The sequence below is a fragment of the Xyrauchen texanus genome, chromosome 29, assembly GCF_025860055.1.
Source record: "Xyrauchen texanus isolate HMW12.3.18 chromosome 29, RBS_HiC_50CHRs, whole genome shotgun sequence".
NCBI lineage: Eukaryota > Metazoa > Chordata > Actinopteri > Cypriniformes > Catostomidae > Xyrauchen > Xyrauchen texanus.
The window spans coordinates 37,878,912-37,895,473 of record NC_068304.1 but is presented as its reverse complement, the minus strand read 5'-3'; the positions used below and the strand labels follow the sequence as shown (position 1 = coordinate 37,895,473).

The 16,562-nt window shown below is 37.4% G+C and overlaps 1 protein-coding gene across 1 annotated transcript; it reads right to left on the bottom strand.

The window, feature by feature from the left end:
• Positions 1-1,079: 1,079 nt before the first annotated feature.
• LOC127623210 (uncharacterized) lies at positions 1,080-13,873 on the bottom strand. Its single transcript, XM_052097540.1, has 13 exons — positions 13,713-13,873; positions 10,675-10,886; positions 10,349-10,486; positions 9,164-9,302; positions 8,689-9,073; positions 6,700-6,841; positions 6,465-6,608; positions 6,315-6,373; positions 4,566-4,741; positions 3,417-3,817; positions 2,705-2,801; positions 1,656-1,845; positions 1,080-1,531 (listed from the first exon to the last, which is right to left on the bottom strand). Exons 1-13 carry the CDS (start codon positions 13,833-13,835, stop codon positions 1,389-1,391), a joined length of 2,349 nt encoding a protein of 782 aa, XP_051953500.1. The 5' UTR covers positions 13,836-13,873; the 3' UTR covers positions 1,080-1,388.
• Between the last annotated feature and the right edge of the window lie 2,689 nt (positions 13,874-16,562).

Sequence of the window (16,562 nt, the reverse complement as noted above, 5' to 3'; positions counted from 1 at the left end):
GGCCACTAATCGCAGGGTTGGTTGTTCGAATCCTTGAACTTGGGCAAGACACTGAACCCCAAGTTGCTCCCAATGGCAAGCTAGCACCTTACATAGCAGCTCTGCTGCCATTGGTGTATGAATACGTGTGTGAATGGGTGAATGAATCTCAGTGTAAAGCACTTTGAATACTGTTAAGGCTTAAAAAGGCGCTATATAAGTGCAGACCATTTACCATTTCTCCATAGTGCTGATACTTTGCAAAGTCGCAATGACTTACCCGTCAAAGTTTATGGTGTGGGTAGATGACGTGAAGCTAAGGTCCGATGTTAGTTACATTGATATCATTAACTACTTCAAATTGTTATGAAAGCCAACAACTGCATAAGTTGAGCCTGAACTCATTATTACTCCAACCAACACTTAAAGGAATGCTCCGGGTTGAATAAAAGTTAAGCTTAATCGACAACATTTATGGCATAACATTGATTTCCACAAAAGTTTGACTTGTTTCTTCTTTTCTATAAAAAAAGTAAAAATCGAGGTTGCAGTGAGGCACTTACAATGGAAGTTAATAATGCCAATCTGTAAACATTGAAAAACTGTTACTCACTCAAAAGAATAGCCCCAAAACAACCATCAGCACAACGATTTAACCAACTTTACTGCTCAAATAACACATTAATGTTAAGTTTTAACAGAAGAATGTAATGTAAGAGTTTTATACAATTATAAGCTTCACATTTCTGCATTTAAACCCTCCAAAAACTGGCCGCATTCACTTTCATTGTAAGTGCCTCACTGTCACCGCGACGAAAAGAAAAGATGAGACCGAATTCATTTTGTGGTAATCAACAATATGCCATAAAGGCTGTTGATTGACCTTAACTTGACCCCGGTATATTCCTTTAAAATGGTTGTTGTTCTCCATCTGGATTGCTTGTTTTGGTAGTTCTAACATCACATCTTGCGGAGACGGAATTAGAAAACAGTCCTGCGGCAATTTGAATCATCATGGGACCTCCCAGTGGCTGGTCAGGAAAACTGGTTTGAACAGAGTGCTTTTGCACTCAAAGTAGTTAGCAAGAGAGCGTGAAGACAGACCACAACAACAATACTCTTATGCTTGTTTATTTCTCTTTGTGGATATACATTGTTTGAACTGTTCTTTTAATTGAATAGCTGCTCTTTTTCTTCACATTTCCATTTTTATTTAAACTTTATCAGCAGCAAACAAAAGAGTTCCATGTAAAGATATACACTACACGTGTATATGAAAATAACCCTAATCATCAATTGTATATATTATGATTTAACAGGTCAAAATACATTGGATCAAACTGAGACAAATCTTTCAAAGCCCTGAAACAGCAAAATGGAAATGATTTCTTAGTCTCTCAGATAATCCATTAAATTTCAGTATTATGTAGTGGTTGATATTTGACCAGTGGTTTCCTGGTTTGGTAGATCAGAACAGCACACACCATCCCAATAGCTGCGAGGAGACTTCCAACTATGAACACTAGATTTAGGTTCAAAGCCGTGGAGGACACTGAGGAAAATAATTTATAGTGTCAGTTAAAAAAGCAGTAGCCCTATTTTCATAAAGAATAAAATGATTGAACAAATTAAAATAAGATAAACAAGTAAATTAACACGTAAAGTAAGTAACATACCTTCACGCTCAACACTCCTCTTCAGTCGCAGGGGTCCCTGAGAGACGAAGTGACTGGAGGTCTGGATGGGAGCTTCTCTTTTGTGATGGTGGTGTGATGGTGGAGCTACTGTGCTGTCAACGCAGCCCTGAGAACAGCGGGTGTTGGGATTGTTTGCCTCACATAGGATCACTGAACAACTGATATACACCTAGAGGGACAAAAGAGAGAGTCATTGAGTCCATGAATATCTCATAAGGCCATAAATTAAATGAAGAGTTATGCTTTCTCTCTGCTCCCGTAGGAGCACCTTTTACTATTGTCTCAACTACTCCACTGCTGCAGCAATACTTTCACAACTGGCTCTCCTAGAACCATCACCACAGCTGAAGTGCTTCCCTCCTCCTTACCAGTTCACAAATGCAGTCAATTTCTATTTTTGCTCTGCTTTTGTGCACTTTTTGGGGGTCAATCATAACTACAATACATTATAAACATTAGCCCTTTTCTTGCATTCATATAACCAACTACTACTTTCTTTACACACTTGTAAAAATGTCAGCCATGCTTGCAAACTGGTTGACTGGTCATACTAAGAGACTGCTGGTCTCAAGTGTGTTTTTACCCTTTTGGGGGGTACCCTAGAGCTTGAGCCATACTTCAGGCTCGAGCCCCTCCCTTTCAGACAGCAAGCCAAATTTGTTTACCATTTCTGCTTCAAGGACTACGTGGACATGCAAACTTGTGAAATGGAGTTGCAAATGAAGGTTCAGGAGGAGCTTGCCAAGTTATTCCTATCCATAACAATGCAATAAGCATAGAAGCAGCTGCTTACCTAACTCCCATGACAATTTTCCGGCATCCCTCCAGCACTGAAATCCTCCTTAATTTTTCTAATGATTTTTAATCTTAACTTCAATTAAGTAGTCCAAGTGGGGGAACTTAGAGTTCGAGACGTGCTTCGTGCTCGATCTCGCCCTTTTACGGACAGCAAGCCAAATCTGTTTACCTTTAACAATCTGTTTACCATTTCTGCTTCAAGGACTAGGTGGAAAAATTTCTTTTTTTACCTGATCATGAAGTCCAATGAATTTGAAGGCTTCCATTGCAAAGCGGACCATTGGATTGTGGCTTGTGTAGAACTGAACTGTTTCATCCAAGATGCACCTGAAGTGAATAAAATCAACCAATTAATTGCCAATTGTGACGAAATGATGATGAAATCTTTTTTTTTTTTTTAAGTCTTTGTTCTGATTTCCATGTCAAATATCATAGTCACTATCAATGATCATGGTTTCATGCATGTTCTTACACTGATTATGAACGCCATGAACGCTGTTCTTTTATCTGGGTAATAAATGGACACTGGTAGATTTTTGCCCATTATCCCAATTTCACTCTTTATCAGCGTTCTTACCGGCTTATCTAATATATGCAAGTGTTGTTGTTGTAGACAATTATGAAGTATATATATATTTGCGTGCTGTAGGTTGTAGGAGTATCTGTGCATTTATTTGCCAGTACAACACAATGATGGGAAAACGGGTTGAAAACTGATCTGACCATTCAGACTGAAACATGATTTCAAACCACATAAGAATTTATCCAGATTTAGTCTGGTTCTTGCTGTTCAGACTACAAAAAAAAAAAAAAAAAAAGATGTATATATACATATATTTATTTGAGTGGGATACATCAAAAAAATCGTATTTTTGCTGATCCATCGTGAAAGCATTTTTCTTGTTTACACTGCGTCCATTGTTCATGGTTGGTTGTTCTTACCCATTTTGGATGATTGAATAAGGCGTATGGTAGTTCGGATCATTGAAAGGTGTTGCAACACATGAGTCGATGAAGAGCTCAGTGTTGTTGATTGAAGACTGGGATTCGATCTCCATGTATATCATTTCACCGAGCTCATACTCCACAGGATATGTGTTTGGGTCCACCTTTAAGGTGTAGTCTGCTGTTTCGAAGAGTCCGAAGCTATATGTGAGGGTACCGAAGCCTTTCTCTGTGATGGTGGTCGTGTGTCTCTGTGCTGTGAACTGCAGTGAAACATTGTTGCTCTTCTCATAACGGCAGGAGAACTCAATCTCCACCTCGTGTTTTCTGGTAATGATGCTGTTTGGGTCATCAGTCGAGGTAATTTCATTTTTAAAAATGATGTACAGATCGTCCTCCTATAAAAGAAAGCACAGTGTGAATCTAGAGAAATATTCATGTTTTGTTACTGGAGTCACAAAATGTGGCAAAAAGACATTAAATGATGTTTAGTTTATTTCTTGAGAGGAAGTGCTGAAATGTGTATTGTACTTAAGTACATGAACACAATGCTTCTAGCTACACAAGCTCAATTTTGTGCAATTTTTGGTTGTGTTCCAAAATGTGCCAGACCACATTTCTGTTACCTGATTAATGAGCTACCACTAGTACATTTTCATTAATGCATTTAGATGATGCTTTTATCCAAAACCACATCCGGTTACTCTATTGCCCCCCTGATTACGGAGGTTTGTTAACACCACGCTTGCACAAGAGCACATTTTATGTATGCTCATCAGGACATGCACATGTAATACGTAGACCCCAGTGTAGTTAAACTCCAAAAATAACTCCTTTGCTAAACTTGATTCAATCACTGACAGTGGTTCCGCATGTTTGAAATAAGTTTTTGCAAGTTAAAATTACCATGTAATTTCAACTTTAATAATTCAAGCAGAGGGAACCCAACAGAATCAAGTAAACCCACCAAAATATTTGCATCTCAAAATAACTCAAATGAAACTCTTTAATGACATGCTAGCAAGAGACAGTAAATGTTGGCATGCTAAATACATGGTGGTGGTAAGCACAACTGTGTGCAACATTGTCACTATGCTATGGTTTGCACAACAATTACGAAAACTCAAAATGTGAGAAAAGATTCACCTCAATCATAGTTCCACAGGCATTGAGGGAAAAGTTTGCTAACACGTGAGTGCCGTTTGAGTCTAAAGTGCAGGCGGGATTGTTGAGTCGCAGATAGTCCTTGTGCAGCCCGACAGAGTCCACCTGCTCAATTTCAATGACCATGTTGGTTCCAGTGCAAATCACATTTGCATCAACTGTAAATATAAGCCATCACTGACAATTAATTACCACAATTAAGCTTTGTTTGTGCTTACAACACATGGAGGAGCAGGTATAGGCTGATACACAAAAAATGTGACTGTACTGCTTTTTACAGATTAAGTATGAAAGACATCTTAAATAGGGTTGCCAACTTTTCGTTATGTGAATACAGGGGAGGTGGGGAGGGTTTGCACCCCCTCGAGCATTATGATGCTTCAATATGGGATACAGTACCTTCACTACAGGATGTTTTAAGCACTTTCCAAGCTTAAATACTGGACTGCAGCCGTTAAAATACAGGATCAAGAGTACAGGACGTCGTGATTTCTGCCAAAGTTCGACATTTTGTCTCGGCTGATACGAGACAGTTGGCAACCCTAATTTTTAAATGTATTGCCAGTCAAAAGATTAGACACACTTGACTGAATTTATCAGATATAAGATTTATCATAAGACCCTTTAGATCTGAGTGCTTATTCTCAAAACTTAAAATTAGATTTGCAGACAAATGCAAACAGATCCTGTGCATAAATTGCATGACATTTTTTAAAGGAATTAAAGGACTAGTTCACCCCAAAATGAAAATTCTCTCATCATTTACTCAATGCCATTACATGCATCCCAGATGTGTTTGACTTTCTTTCTTCTGTTGAACACATGAGAAGATTTTTAGAAGAATATTTCAGCTTTGTAGGACCATACATAAGTGAATGGTGACCAGACATTTGCAGCTCAAAATCACATAAATAAAACATACATTTAGAATTAAACCAAAAGACTCCAGTGATTAAATCCATGTCTTCAGAAATGATATGCAATGTCTGGGTGAGAAACAGATAAAAATGTAAGTCCTATTTTTTTTTCCACCTTTACATCTGAAAGTCACATGTGGTGCCTGTTTAGTTTCACTTTCACCAGTGAAAGTGAAAGTGGAGATTTAGAGTCTAAATTATTTAAATATGGTTCTGTTTCTCACCCACACCTATTATACTGCTTATGGAGACATAGATTTAACCACTGGAGTCATATGAATTACTTTTACTTTCCTTTATGTGATTTTTGGAGCTTCAAAGATCTGGTCACCATTCACTTGCATTATATAGACCCACAGAGCTGAAATATTATTCTAAAAATCTTTATTTGTGTTCTGCTAAAGATAGAAAGTCATACACATCTGGGATGGCATGAGTGTGAGTAAATGAAAAGAGAATTTTCATTTTTTGGTGAACTGTCCCTTTAAGGAATAGTTATTGAAGGAAAAACTGCAAACAAGTGTCTAGTGTACATGGATTGAAACTTCCTCAATACTGCTTAGAAAGCATCTCAGGATGCACCTCATGAAGTTGATTGAGAGAATGAACAGTAGCCTACAGAGTACACAGAGCTGGAATCTAGACAAAGAGTAGCTACAGTATTTTAAAGAAACTCAAATATAAGATTTTTTCTATCATTTGTGTTCCAACTGGTTTACTCTTATTCTAAGATGTAGAAAGTATTAATAATGAAGAAATAGAAGGTGCGTCCAAACTTTGACTGGTAGTGTTCATACAAATGTGAATTACTAACCGGTCTGTCGTCCAACGGTGACAATGACACATCTCATTTCAGACTGATAAATGCTAGATCTGGAAATACATAAGAAGAGCTATGAAATACAGTTCATATAGTAGGTTGCTAGTAGCACTCTCATAAATTGAGAATGAATACAATGCACACCCGCTTGAGCTCTCCGCAATGAAACAGACAGGAAAATGATCTCCAAGATCCTCTGTCATTGGCATCCATCTGATGGCGTACTCTCCAGTGCTCAAAGGGTGCTTAGTTATGTTCAGAGGGCCACTAATGATGACATCAGAAACCCTGGAAATGAACAATAAAATCAAGCACATCTCAAACACACATCGGCACTCATAAATACGAATTCACGCATATTTCTGTGAAGTGACTTTACGTTGAATAAGCTGCTGTGGCTTTAACTCGGATTTCCAGTTCATTGAGTGGTGTAGCATGAATTGTTTCTCCGTTGTGGGGAGTTGGTGACACAAAATGAGGAATGTAGAGTCCCTCAGTGCAGGACGGAGCAGGCGGGTCAACTAAATATCAAAATATCAAAACAAACAAGTTGTAGAAACCACACACATTTACATACACATTATCTTGATATATCGGTTAAGCCTTGAAAAAGACATTTCAGTGGTTCACAGCTATTGGAATATTCCTGAAAACAATGAATCTATCTATTTCGAGTAAACATGCACATTATTTTCCTGCATGTTTTCTCTGTAAATACTGGCAATGCTCTCTCTTGGCATTAATCACACAATATTTGTGTAATTTTATACTGTCATTTCTTCTGTAATCTCTCTCCAAAGATTTGTTCTTCAATAGCTTGACATTTGAAATCTGTCTGTATCTAATGTCAACCGAAATTAACTTTTTTTTTTGGACATGCAAAGATAGAAATGATTGTTCAGATATGGTGGATATTCTGAAAAAGATTATCCAAAATGCTGATTAACTTGTTTAATATTTTGAGGTATTCAAATAAGCCCATAAGGGTTTCTAACCTCTCCTGCATATTCTATTTTTGTAGTCAAGATGCAAAAAAATAATAAATAAATAAAATAAAAAGCCATTAAAGGACACCATTCACACACACACACTGTGGACTAATTGCAAAAATTGGTCAATTTTGTTCAGAAACCCCCCAATTACTAATAAAAAAACCCTCCAATTATTCATAAATAATATTGTATGTGTTTTGTAAGCATGTAATTCTGGTTCTGTTTACTCTATCTCACTTTGAAAAGTCTTATTTCATTCAACTAGATGGCAGCAAGCACAATAATATTTTTTCTATCACATTCCATAAAAATATGCAGATCTGAAATGTAGGTGGCACTATAATGCATTTTTATCCCTCACAGATGTGCTCGTCAATAGACTTTCAATCACTAATTGTCATTTTATGCACCACCCTCATTGTTTCATTAAATATCTCATCCTCTGAGTCGACTAGAGTCTCAATCTAGTGACATTAGAGAGCTGAGATCCTTGTCTTTGCGACGACATATAACATTTTATCATCAATAGTCAAAAACATATTTTTATGATGATTTGTTTAGCATGCTTTTCCTGATGGATGGCAGATTTTGTTCTGGACATCTAAGATATAACATTGGATTTTTTCAGCCAAACAAGCTCACAGCTAAGTAATATAATGGCTAATGTTTTAGACAGCTGCCTAAGGTAAAATCATATATGAAGTTTTTAGATATTTGGGGCTTACAGCAGCAATGATCAGTGCATAAAAAGACGTATGTAGTTGATGACTTAAAAAAAAAATCACATTTCATTTTGTGATTCTTTTGAAAATCTTTCAAACTGTATTATTACGCAACAAAATAAACTATACAGTCACATCCCTGAGAATGAGAGCTTTCATTTGATATATGACTTGTTAATTTAATTGCCATGTCAAAGACTTTTGTATTCATATTCATATTTATACCACATTACCTCTAGGGGGCGCTAATTTGCGACGAAGTTATTTTCAGGCCTTATTTTGTAACTTTGTGTAACAGAAATGCAGAAGTGATGATATTCTCTGGAAAGTTCAGGCTCTAAGCTGTCAAACGATACCTCACATGCCTGACATATGTAACGTTTAAAATGTAAACTTTTTTCGCGATATAGCGCCCTCCTGTGGTCCCATCAGTGTGTCCATAGAGTTTAATACCAGCTTATTCCAGATGTCTTATTCAGAGTTTTGAAAAACGGGATGAATCTTATTTGTGGCAATGGAATGAATTCATTTGTACAGTATGAAGCTCCTATTATAGTATAACCAAATTTTCCTTAACATTGCATTTTAATATTGTGCATGTAAAGGCAGTATATTGCATATTTTTATCTTGACCAAATCATGAGAAAGCCTTACCAAGGAGACTAAATTGCAGAGGGATCTTGCTCAATGGATCATAAGAACGTTGATGTGGAGGTATGGTAGTCGTGGTGAACTGTTGATTTGGGTATGTTGTAGTGGTAGTTGTGGTTTGCAGCCAAAGCCACCATGGTGTAGTTGTAGGTGGAAGCGTGGTAGTTGGCTGCAGTGTAGTGGATGCTTCAGTTGTAGTTTCAGGGGTTGTATACAACCAGGACCAAGGTGAGCGTTTGTGTCTTCCACCGCCCAGAGGGCATCTGTAAGACTGGGTTCCATCCGTGTAGGACAGGCTGATGTGCTGTCTTGGGAAGTCCTCCAGAACCAGTTCAAATCCATAGACTCCTGTGTTGTAGGTATAGCTATAGTCTAGAGTGCAGGCATTCTAAGAAGGAATCAATACATACATTTGTCAAAACAGGTGCCAAAATAACACTTTTAAACAGTTTTTTCAATTATTTATGCTCTTTCTTACTTGGTCTAGTTGGAAACCACTGGGCTGGTCACATGTGTCACATTCATTATTCTGTTGAATTCCATATCGACATCTGACCTGATCGCCGTCTGGGTCAAAGGCCATCAAGCGGTATGTACGAGGGCAGTTTTGAGGAACACTAAATATTTCAATATACATAATCAGACATTCATAAAAAGTTATCTACAAATATATGGGTCATTGACATATTTGGTTGTCCATGGTGATAAATATTATAAATCTAGTTTGAAGCACACGTGTTAATTCTGCAGAAATTATTTGTGTCCATAATGGTTTAATACATTTTTGAAAAAACATGTATATCATTTTCTGCAAAAATTATTTAATGATTTAAAAAATTTCATTTTGGTTGTAACCACCAAATAAAAGATATTAAAATGCTTTCCTTGCACATTGAATATATGTGAGTGTAGCCTACACAACTAAATATTTCATTTTCCCCCCAGATTTCAATAAAAGGTTGCATATGTACAGTATATATATATATATATCAGGAATGTTAAAGAATAGTTTTCTCAGGGTTACTCCAAATGTCCTGAACAAAATGTGTCAAAATATCTATTATTTAAAAAAAATTCACATACAGGTTTATAAATATGAATCATATGTTAAAATAAAATTGGGTCACTGCTTATTTTAAAGAAATTATACAAAAAATTATTCTACACGACTCCAATATATTCTTTCCTTTGATTTTTTCTTTTCTTTTTATAATTTCAGCTTATTCAGTTTGATTTTGTATTTTGGACGTTTACACCACATGACATATTTTTAGCCCCAGATAAAATATCAAAATGACTTTGAACAGTACATGAACATGTTCATCATAGCAGACGTGCGTTCAAGTAATTATTTTGTGTGAATTGCATTTTTAAAGAATATTGAATTAACTTAATATATCCAGACAAAAAATAGCATCATGTCATTGACCCATATTAACTCACATTTTTGTGCTCAATATTTGTCAGTGTCTTTTTTTTAATAGTTTAATATGTTTTATGTTCACTAAAGATAATGTAAATGTACAAAAATATGTTTTTGGTTCTTGACATATTAAAGTCATTATGAAATGGAATTGGACCCTATTTACTTTAATGGACGGCCCTGGTCTTACTGTGCACAATTCGACAGTGCACGTGCTTTCAAATATTATTTTATCTTTACCGTAAAAGTGGTAAAATAGTGTTCAGAGGCGACTGGTTGGGCTTATTAGTGTCAGATCTTAAGCCAAGATCCACGTGTGTCCAGAGTCTCCAGGAACCAACACCGTTAACTGTGGGCACCCAGCAGCAAGAATAGTCCCTATAATACAATCAGAACAAAATTCTCTCATCTTTAACAATTTCTCCTATTGTAATCCTCAGAAGAAAGAAAGTCAAATAGGTTTGGAATGACTCGAATGAATATGCATAAATGACAAAATACACATCTTTTGTTAAACCAATAGTAATACATTACAAAGCTATTTAAAATAATTATGGATGGCTTACTGCAGATCAAATGGCATATTCCCATTGATGTTTCTTGTCACAACAGCTTCATTTTGGCACCAAGTGTTAGTGTAAGCGCTTCTTCCATTAGAGCTGCGATCAATCTTTGCACTGACTTGTTTGCTCTCATACCCACAATTCCCAGAGACGCAGTAATATGGTTCGTAATAACACCAAGTCTCATCATACGTTTGCTTGATGCGAAACTCGACCTTTTGATAAAAGAGAGACACACACTTTTACCTAACATGCTGATGATGAGTTACATTACTGCATTAGTTACAGTTACAGTTACATTTTAGAACTTCTTTTTAGTACTTAAACGGTTTGAAAAGTAATTTGATATTAAAGGAATATTCAAGGTTCAATACAAGTTAAATAAAATAAAAATAAAAATAAATAAAGTTGGCTGCACTTTTCAACAGGATTGTATTCAGTAACATTTGATAACTATATTAGTTAACATGAACTAGCAATAAAAAATACTTTTACAGCACTTATTACCGGTGGGCTTGGTTAATGTTCATTTCTATGAATTAACATGGACAAACAATGAACAATTGTATTTTTAAAAACTAAAATGAATCAATGCTGTTAAATTATATTGTAAATTGTAAGTTAATGATAATGCATTTACTCAAGTTAAAAATTGCTGCCTTATTTTAGACTGTTACCAAATGACGGACGGGTCAAACTGATTTTTGTGGTGATCAACATTATGCCACAGATGCTCTCGATCGAGCTTAACTTGTATTAAACCTGTAATGTTCATATAAAGCAGGGATGAACCAATGTATCAGTTGTATGAACAATGTATTTATTGCACTGTATAAAGTTTATAATATTCTTTTTCTGCTTGTAATATAAAGAAACACCTACCAAAATAAATGCCTAATGTTAAATTCATTAATGCATTAAATGCATTCATAAAAACATAATGCTCTTCCAAGCAGATGTACATGGACTCGGGCTGCACTGCTGTTTTGTTGTGATGTTATTGCCATTATTGGTTTTGGTTTTGAGAATTGTTTTTGGTGTCCTATGTTGGCCCTTCTCAGTTTGAGGTGATAGCTATCACGGTCACACTGGTTTATTGAATTGTGTGTGTGTGTGTGTGTGTGTGTGAGCGTGTATTTATCACTTTGTGGGGACCAAATGTCCCCATAAGGATAGTAAAACCCGAAATTTTTGACCTTGTGGGGACATTTTGTCGGTCCCCATGAGGAAAACAGCTTATAAATCATACTAAATTATGTTTTTTGAAAATGTAAAAATGCAGAAAGTTTTCTGTGAGGGTTAGGTTTAGGGGTTGTGTTAGGTTTAGGGGATAGAATATAAAGTTTGTACAGTATAAAAACCATTATGTCTATGGAAAGTCCCCATAAAACATGGAAACACAACTGTGTGTGTGTGTGTGTGTGTGTGTGTGTGTGTGTGTGTGTGTGTGTGTGTGTGTGTGTGTGTGAGCGTGTATTTATCACTTTGTGGGTACCAAATGTCCCCATAAGGATAGTAAAACCCGAAATGTTTGACCTTGTGGGGACATTTTGTCGGTCCCCATGAGGAAAACAGCTTATAAATCATACTAAATTATGTTTTTTGAAAATGTAAAAATGCAGAAAGTTTTCTGTGAGGGTTAGGTTTAGGGGTAGGGTTAGGTTTAGGGGATAGAATATAAAGTTTGTACAGTATAAAAACCATTATGTCTATGGAAAGTCCCCATAAAACATGGAAACACAACATATGTGTGTGTGTGTGTGTGTGCACAAGCATGTGCACAAGTGTGTGTGTGGTAATGGTGTGTTGGGCCCGTCCTGGTGCAGTTTCTCTTCCCTAGCGGTCGGCCCCTGCTCTCTTTTAGAAGCTTTTTTAAAGACAATGTATTGCCTTTGTCCTATGTCGTATGCAAAAGAAATGTTATTGTCTATAAAGTGACTCCAGTTTCTTTTGTTTAGTAAAATTTATATATATATATATATATTTAATGCATGGTCTCATCCCTCACTGGGTACAACGAACCTGTGTCCTCGACCAAGGTTGTTTTTCTTGTTTCAAGTAAGCTTTAAGATTTTTTGGGTGAGTCCCAAAGTGGCGTAGTTGGCTACATTTATAAATATCTCTTCATTGCACTGAACTACGGCAGCCCTCTAGCTCCCCACTCACCGCATTATCATTGTTTTTATATTTTTTTACTTATCTTTCGTTGTGGCTCTCTTAACATTTTGGCCTGTCATGTGTTCAAAAAGTTAAATCCATGTTCAATAGAAATGATTGTTTGTAAAATTGCTAATAACATATGGTTAGCATCTTTGGGGTATTTAAAGCATGATTAATTTGAAAAACAGTAATTTGTTGACAAAAATTATTAAGTGGCAAAATATCTGTATCGGCCTATAGTTTTTTTTTGTTGCTAAAATTTATTTATTTTCAATAATCAATTACATCCAAAGGTTTTTAATATCCATGCATCCCTACTTTAAAGGGATCATTTTCTTTGTTCAATTGATATCCAGTGCACTAATAATGGTGTGGAAGTTTTTAAACACACTTTTATATCGCAAAAATCTGTTAAGATCTGATGCAGGAAGAATGGAATAGATTGCAGAGATAAAGAAAAGTCATTTGTAAAATGCCAATATTGGTGATTCGTTGCATTGTAAAACAATTCTGTCAATTTAAATACAATTTCTTAAAGTAGATTGCTGGAAAAGATCAAGCTCATTGTGAAATGACTATATTTCTAGATTGGGAAAATATAATTTACAGTAAATTCACTATACATTTTTTGTTTACAGTGCCTTATATTGCTGACAATAATTTGTGTGTGCACATATATATATATATTACTAAAATATGAATGCATGTTTTCTGCTCAAACAGAAACTATGCATTATATTTAGAGTGAAATTAATATGCATATGTTTATCTCATGGAGTATATAAATTCATATTTATTTGTATTATATATTACTGGTTAAATAAACACTTTATAAAGTATTAAGATATATTACAACACGCTCCTCTTATACTGTATCTCACCCTAATGCTCCCGTCTGGATTGGTTCCTTTAGGTGAGAAGGTCAGTGAGCCTCCATAATAATGTCCTGCTGAAGCAATAGAAACTAGAAGCAGAAGATTCAACACCAGAGTTGGAGTCATCATGGTGTCTGAGTCCTTTAGCTCTTTCTAATTGCAGAGAGCACCTAATCACCTGCTTTTATACATCTCAGGAGGAATGTATTCTATTGAATAGCATAGGGCTAGAACCAAATTTGAGGGCAGTTGCATGCCTCTTCAAAGAAATCACATGGTCAAAATGTGAAACTAGAAACTGCTTTGACATATGTTTGTGATGCTTGTTCAAACAAACGCATCTTCTATGGCAAAGAATGCCATATTCAGAAGTCTCCACTACGGGCTAAATATAGTCAGAACTTAATGTTTCTTGGTTTGACAACACGTGAACGTTTTGCTGTTTTCTTTGCCCTATATACTTCTGTTTTTGTCCCAGATGCCAACACATGCACAACAGATCCAAAACTCAATCAAACATTGATATGAGCAACATTCTCTGGGCTTCAGACTTTGAAAGGTGCTTGCGGATTTATAACAGGTGGAAGGATTAAAGAACAGAAAAATAACCACACTTTTGTTTTGTTTATATCTCGCTAAATATTTGTGTTGCATGAATGTGTCAGTGGTAAAACATTCTGTTGAAAACTTATCAGGGTAAGAAAACAATGTAAATCAAATCAGGTAAAACTTGTTATTGGAGAATTCCTGACTGGACAGGTAAAAGATTATTGGTAACACTTTACAATTAGGTTCCAATTGTTATCATTAGTTAACAACATTATTAAACATGAACTAAAAATGAACAGCACTATAACAGCATTCATTAATCTAGTTAATGGACATTTCAACATATACTAAAGCATTTTTAAAATCAAAAGTTGTATTTAACATTATTTAATGCACTATGAAAGATGAACAATTGTAGTTGTATTAACTTACATTTACAAAGATTAGTTAATGCAGTAAAACAAATATTGTTAATTGTTTGATCACGATACCTAATGCATTAAATAACGTTCACGAATGGAACCTTATTGTGAAGTGTTACCAGATTCTTTAACAATCAATCACTCATATTTTAAGATTGATGTCACAACATTTATTTTAAATTAGGACCTGCATTAGCTTAGAACAATTATGAGTACATTGCATTCAAATCTGGACTGGATTTTCAAGTTCAACATGAATCATGAGAACATTTAGTTTTGATTTTGTTTCAGCACATACAAAAGAGGCAGTCTCTACTAAATGTAGGATGCCACATAACAATGTACTAACGTCTTTAACTACTGTAAAAGACTAAAATCCACTTTCCTTTTACAGGAACATAAAACTGAACACAATTGAATGGTTGCGGCAGAAGACATTTACATTTATGCATTTGGCAGACGCTTTTATCCAAAGCGACTTACAGGGCACTTATTACAGGGACAATTCCTGTCCCTGTAGATAAGACGTATGTGGCAGGGGCGGAGGAGCGTGATTCCACACACCTGACCCTAATCATGCTAATCAAGCCTTAGAGAGAGATAAGGGCTGACTGGAGACTGCAGAGAGAGAGAGAGAGAGAGAGAGAGAGAGAGAGAGAGAGAGATTTATGGACAGCTGTCTGATGCCTGTGTGTGTGTGTTTGTCTTTTTGGTTAAGTTTATAATTTATTATTATTATTTATTATTAATATTAATATTATATATTATTAATATTATTTATACTGTCAAGCCGGTTCTTGCCACCTACTTTCCCTTTAACCCCTTTACACTGGTGCCAAAACCCGGGAAGGAGAAGGGGGGTGCCGTAGTAGAGTCCTCGCCACTACCATCCACCCCAAAGGAGTAGCCACGGCCATCTGCCGGGGTACGGAGGAGCCTGGCCGCCTGAGAGCGGACGAACGGTCACCGACCGCGAAGGGAGAAGGGGCTCCTAACTGACCGCCTGGAGCTCTCAAGGCCGCTGCCAGGGGCAGACCCCTACCAGCCGCTAAATGCGGCGGGGTCGTGATGATGGGTCATGCTGCCAGGGGCGGGGGAGACCCCTTCTGTTTCCCGGGAATGCGGCGGGGCGCTCCGTCTTTGGCACGATCGCTGTTACGGTGTGTAGGTGCCACAATTTGTTTTGTTTCCCTTCCCTTGTCCCCTCCTTCATCCAGGTAGATGGGGATGACCTGCCGGCAGATGGGGTGGAAGGCACACCCCTCCCCAGGGACAGGGGGGGGGGGGGGTGTACGTAATGCAGGGGGCTCCCCAGCCTGAGAGAATGAGGAAGGAATTTGGCAGGGCAGAGGGCGGGGCCGGGTCGTGATTCCAGGATGAGTTCTCGATCGCTGCATCGGAGAAACCACAGGCGATGTTAGCTGCCCACCCAGTCTGAGGCTGACGCAGAGCTGACCGATATGCTTGCCCAGGCTGCTGCAAGTATCGGGATGGACTGGAACCCATCCGTCCTTCCCTGAGCCCTTGCGGCTAGATGCTTGGTTCCTGGGTTCAGGGCACTGTCTCCGCCCTGCATGCCATGGCCCTCCTGCAAGTACACCAGGCCAAGGCAATGAAAGAGCTGCATGTGGGTAGTCCTGATCCCGATGCTCCCCCCCGCCGTGAGGCCCCACCCCAGGTATGTCAGACGTGATCGTTCCCCTTAGTGCCCCTCGTCCGGAGCTTGGTCGTGTGGCTAACGCTTTCCAACCTGTCGCTGAGGCTGGCCAGGACCATCAGACTTGGCTACGCAATTCAGTACTCCATGTGCCCGCCCCTGGTTCAGTGGCGTCTGCTTCACTTCAGTGCATGGCGAGAATGCCGCCACCAAGGGCGCGATAGAGCC